The 5,864-nt window shown below is 50.8% G+C and overlaps 1 protein-coding gene across 1 annotated transcript; it reads left to right on the forward strand.

Annotated features, from left to right (window-relative positions):
• Positions 1-1,542: 1,542 nt before the first annotated feature.
• IFNLR1 (interferon lambda receptor 1) lies at positions 1,543-5,428 on the forward strand. Its single transcript, XM_050326100.1, has 7 exons — positions 1,543-1,639; positions 2,100-2,223; positions 2,464-2,645; positions 2,939-3,081; positions 3,583-3,739; positions 4,206-4,324; positions 4,517-5,428. Exons 1-7 carry the CDS (start codon positions 1,543-1,545, stop codon positions 5,426-5,428), a joined length of 1,734 nt encoding a protein of 577 aa, XP_050182057.1.
• The last annotated feature ends 436 nt before the right edge of the window (positions 5,429-5,864 follow it).

Here is a 5,864-nt window from a genome sequence, read left to right on the forward strand (position 1 = left end):
TGCCAGCAGCACGCCTGGATTTCCTGGGACAGCCTAAAATCAGGGGGAGTTTCTGCCACAGAGGCCGGCAGAGCCCAGATTTCAGGGCAGATGTTTCACAGGAAACTATGATGGTGATAGTGATGATGATGATGATGATAAGATTCACCTCTTAATGCTGACTGAAAATCACACCTCATCTTTTGAGAGAAGCTGCCTGAGGGCTCTTAGCAAGACCTTAATGACTGGTCCTGGAACTGCTTCTGATTCTGCCCAGGCTGGTGCAGGAAGCACAAGATCCATCCATGTGCTGGTCGTGGCTCTGATGTTTGGATGCTGAAGGGGAACAGACCCTCCAGATCCTTTGCTTCAGGTTTTTCCTTATAGAGGATTAGAGTTCTTTTTTTTTGCAGGCAACAGCCTGTCTGCTGGGCTGGGTGAGTTTTCCAAGTGGGGAAGAGCCAGGAAAACCCCTTTTCCCAAAGCTGTGTGGTAACTTCATTGACTCATTCCCTTTCCTCACGGCTCAGGCCTGGAGGTGACGGTGATGGGAAAGCAGGAGGGCAGACCGTGCCAAACAACAGCACAGCAGATCCAGGGATTTTTCCCCCTTCCCTCCCGGTGCACAGGGTGCAGTGGCACAGCTATTCCAAGCTCATCCCCCTGGGCATTGTCCTTGGGATGTGGCTGAGCTGGGATGTCTCCTGGTTTTCTGATCAAAACTGCTGCTCCTTGGCTTTGCTTCAGGAAGAACTGGGATGCAGCAGCAACTTGGGAACTGGGCTGTGCCCCAGGAGAGCTCTGGAGTCGAGAGGAACCGTGTTGTGAGAACATAAAACACCTTGAGAGCCTTGTGGCTGCAAACTCCAAGGCCAAGAGCCGGTGTGCTCGTGGATCTGGGAGCACAGGGGCCAAGCAACCATCCGTGTGCTGGCTCAGCCCTGGCAGCTGCTCCTGATCCTCAGGGATGTTTTTGGGCTCCTGACAACTAAAAACTAAGGTATAGGGAAGTTGCAGCATTGGCATTCAGAAAACTCACAGGATTTAGCAGATGGAGCCACGTCCAGTGGGAAGGGACGGATCCCTCTCTCACTTCTGCACCTTTTCCCCCCCATCTGGGAAGTGGAGTGATTCCCTAACTCCTGAAAAACCTGATGGTAACAGAAATAAAGAGAAAACCCTTGATTTCCTGTAAACACCAGGCTACCAGAGTGCCCCATCCTCCCGGTTCTTACTGTTGGTGGTTATAAACAGATTCCTCCAGCACCGAAACCGTGTTTGATTTCTATTAACACCTCACAGCCACACTCAGGTACATTCCAAAGGTCCCTTTTCTGACTGAGGTGCGTCCCAAGGCGAGGCTGAGCTTCCCCCGTGCTGCACAGCCGGTGCTGACGTGCACTGGAGGGCGTAGTATTGCCACCTTTCCCACCTCCTTCCCCCAAAAATCCTCTCCCACGGGCTCCTTGCCCGGTCCAACGTGCAGGGCTGTACCAGGAAGGGCTGGTGCGTGAGGGACAGCGACTCCACCATCCCCTGACCGCGACCAAGAAAAACAGCACCATGACAAGGCATGAAGAGAGGAGAGGTGTGACCAGTGGAGTGTTCTCCTGGAGGGTCGGGGTGCTGCTGGCTCTGTGCTTCCTGCACCGGGCTCCAGGTACCTCATTGTTACTTTTCCTTTCACCACCGGGCTTTGTTTGTAGGAGGAGAGACAGATACAGGTAAATTTTAAGGGGTTTGAATGGGAATGATTCACACAGAGGGAGTTATTCCACGGTAAAGAGGATTTAAAATCTGTCAGTCGAAGGGGTTTCGTTGAGGGCTGGTGATGGACATGCTGATCTGCCAGGAGAAACAGGTGCCAGGAAAGTCCACGTGGCAGAGCTGGATGCTGCCCCTCACTGCATTCCTGGCAGGATCTGCCTGGGAGGATGTTTTAATAAGAAATGAGGAAAAAATGACTATGTCACACCTGCTTCCATAGCCAATCTCCAGTTTTAAATGAACTGAGCTGCTCTGCCTCGAATTTTGACACCACCTTAATAAAAAACCAGGTGATATTTCCTAACCCCCAAAGGTATTTTTAAATAATCCACATAATTTTCCCTTTTGATCAGGTCGTGTTCAACTTCTCCCTCCTCAGAACGTTACACTGCTGTCAAAGGATTTTGAAATGATTTTGACATGGGCTCCAGGAGGAGGCTCTCCCCAGGATGTGACATATACTGTGAGCTATAAAAGGTAAGTCTGGCTGAAGGTGTGGCACAGGGCAAACAACTGTGCAGCTCCATTAATCAGTGTCACAGTGATCAGTGACCTTTCACCAAAACCAAACATTGCCCACGCGGTGAAAGTGCTCCAAACTCTGGGCGAGATTTGGGGCCCATCCCCCAAAACACTCCCTTCTCTTGCTGTAGAGGTTACACCAAACCAACGTGTCTGATATTGTGGAATTTGTGGCGTGGTTGTTTCTTCTTTCAGCCAGGATCACATGGACAAATGGCTGGAGGTTCCTCACTGCAACAACATCTCCAGAACCTCCTGCGTTCTGACCTGCGTGCTTTCCAACATCTACGTCAAAGTGCGGGCTCGAGTGAGGGCGGTTTCGGGACCACTCCAGTCCCCCTGGGTCAAATCCCGCTTCAAGGATTACTATTCAGAGGGTGAGTGCCTGTCAGGTTCCAGCCTGGATGGGGGGGACATCCCCACAGCAGATGAACAGCTCACACCCCACAGGCACAGCAGGCAGGAGCTTTGCAGAGCCCAAACTGCAGCGAGAGCCGATCATTTGAAAATCAGTTTGCTCATCGGTGCTCTGGGTGAACAAACTGGCTTCGAGCTTTCCTTGTGCCAGATAAAAATGGGTGTTCCTTTATCTCCCTCCCCATGTAGAGCAGTCACAGCAAGGTAAGACCCAAACAAGCACCACTCTCAGGTCTGGCTGCTCAATTTGCAGTGGAGTTGGCTCCCCCCGAGCTGATCCTGAACGTCAAGGAGAATTCAGTCCATGTGAGTGCCTCCTTCCCTTTGCCCACCTGCATGGAGAAGCTCATTTGGAAGTATGAATTGAACCACTGGGAAGCTGGATCTGAAGACGAGGTCAGTAAAAGTGGCTCTTCGTGGAGGGAAAGGAGGAACAATGGTCAGGTTGAACTGAAATAGCTTCAAATCTCTGGATCCAGGGCCCAGGGAAAAGGAACTGGCCAAACCAGAGTTAAACCAAAGCCAGAGAAAAAAAGTAGATGTGAGTGTATGTGTGTGTGTTGTGTGTGTGTGTGGGCATCCTTATTTTACTGGCAGTTCCCTATTTTTATCAGGAAGTGGATGCTGCACTACAGTCGACACCTGAGGCTTAAAACAACCAGCTCAGGTGCCACCAGCAGCATTCCCTGGCAGAACAGAGCACAGCACAGCTGGAAATGCCACCCTGGGATCTGTGACCCTGGCAGAGATGCTTGCCTGGAGTGTCTCTTCCGTGCACCTCCCCAGCCCTGAAGCCACACAACGTAACAGAGGGAACCGTGGGCTGAGACAGTGGAGAAACACCCCCCAAATAGTGAGAGAACCATCTTTCCGATCCTCTGTTTTGTTTCCAAACAGAAAAAATATGAACACAAATTCAGGAGGGACACAGTGACTATCGATACCACTGCACTCAGAGGCAACTACTGCTTCAGTGCCAGATCCATCTACGACAGCATCGACACCAAGTACAGCGAATTCTCCCAGCCAGTGTGTGTGCCATTAAACCACAAAGGTATGTGGGCCTTTCTCTGGTCCTTCCCAGAGAAGGATGTGGTGAGACATCAAGTGGGATTGGGGCAGGTCAAAGATTTCCACCAAAACTGGCTCTTCACCAAACCAAACCAAACCAAACCAAACCAAACCAAACCAAACCAAACCAAACCAAACCTGAACGTCCTGAATACTGTACTTGAGTTGTGCTCTTGAGGAAATTTTGGGGGAAATATGTGAATAAAGCCTCATGTTGTCCCTGATCCAAGTAAGGCACTGGCTGGTGTCAACAGTCCTTTGTGGCCATGAACTGTGAATTAGAGTCTGACCTTGGGCAAGTCTGTTCTCCTTCCTCTGCATTTGCAAAATACAGACCTTGAGCCCAACATTTTTTGAGGTTTCTGAGAGAACAGCTGAATACAAAGCCCATTAATTGCTACAAACCCAGCAGCGACAGGAGATCATTTTTCCCTTTTCTTCCTCCGCAGTGAAGTTCCCGCTCTCTGCCACGATTCCTGTGTTTGCCCTCCCCATCTTCCTGATCGGTGCCTTCATCCTCTGCTTCTTGAAACAAGATGCCAAGCAAAGGAAGATGCCTCAGACTTTGGTATGGCCCAAATTTTGGGGTCCCCTCCTGCCTCAAAGTCCTGCTGGTTTTCAGAGGGGAGCTGGGGAGGAGTTGGGGGGGTCCTGCACTTCTCAGTTCTACATTCACAAGGCCCATTTTCAGTAGGCTTTCCTATATCCAAACTTTTGTATCACTAATTCCCTGTCTCCCTCCTTTTCCCTGGATTCCCAGGATTTTCGTCACCTCCAAGCTGCTGGAGCAGCTTTTTCCTCGGAGCTCAGCAAAGAGGAATTCTGCAGTGATGACCTGAACTGCACAGAGAAGCCAGTGGCACAAAGGAGGGCAGACAGAGCCTTAGCAAGGAACAACCCACCAGGGGTGGCTTCGTTCCTATCATCATCACCATCACCATCATCATTAGATGATGATGAGGAGGAGGAGGAGGAGGAAGAAGACAGCGGCACTTTCATCCCATACCACCAAGTGACTCGCTTTCCAAAGAGACATCTGCACTGCCAACCACCCCAAGCAGCTCAGGGGAAAACAAGCTTGGATTCAGGAACTGGAGGTCTCTCTGGGGACAGTGAATCCATGCCTGACCTCAGTACCTCGGGGTTCTCCTCCTTCCCAGAGAGAAAGCACGAGGTGGACACCTCGGGATCCCAAGCAGATGAGGAGGCGTCCCTTTCTCACAGTTGCTCTTTAGGGAGAATATCCCTCACTGATGTGAGATTCCCAGGTCTCAGTGAGCAGCCAGAGAGGGGGGAGAGCCTGGAAATGACCCTCCTTCAACCCCTGAGGGAGGGGGTTTGTGCCAAAGGCTCTCCCGGTGAGCCCCACCCGCAGGAGGAGGGTCACCACTTCACCAGCTGTTACCAGAAATCAATCACAGAGCTGCAGGTCCAGATCCACGGGACATCCCAGCTCAGGAAGGATCAGCTGCTCATCCCTTTGCACACTCTGCAGGTGGCAGAGGACGAGGGGATCTCGAGTGACTGTGACAGTGACAGCTTTACTGAAGGGACACCTCCCACCTCCACGGTGCTCAGCGACACCTTTGAACCTCCAAACAGGGGGGACAAACACAACCCAAAGCTTCAATTCAAAGGCTACAGCCATGCACATTACTTGGGAAGGACCTAGAGAACCCAGAGTGCCTGGAAAATGCTGCAGAGCTCCAGATATCCAGGCAGGGACACCTGAACAAGGACAAATAACTCAAGAGCGGTGCTGGATTTTTATTTATTCACTTAAAGAGTTTTCTCTGCTGAAAACAACACCACCCAGACCCGTGTGGGACCATCATCTGGGTCCTGAAAACCCAGTGTTGTGCCTGCACGTTGATTTGGAGGAGATTTTAAACTGTTAGTGCCACATTTGCTCCTCCTTAACTGCAGAACTACTGGGCTGGCAGCACCTTCCTGAGACATTCAGCAACATCTGGTTTTTGTGGGATGAAAAAGTTCTCCACCTCAGCCTACAGAGAATCACCTTCTGTGTTCCAACAGAGGGATAAATATGCAGCATGTTTGTTTATTTATTTTTTGTTTCATATGAATGTACTCGTTGAAGCTGAAAC

The sequence above is a fragment of the Myiozetetes cayanensis genome, unplaced genomic scaffold (genome assembly GCF_022539395.1).
Source record: "Myiozetetes cayanensis isolate MyiCay16 unplaced genomic scaffold, myiCay2020 scf31, whole genome shotgun sequence".
NCBI lineage: Eukaryota > Metazoa > Chordata > Aves > Passeriformes > Tyrannidae > Myiozetetes > Myiozetetes cayanensis.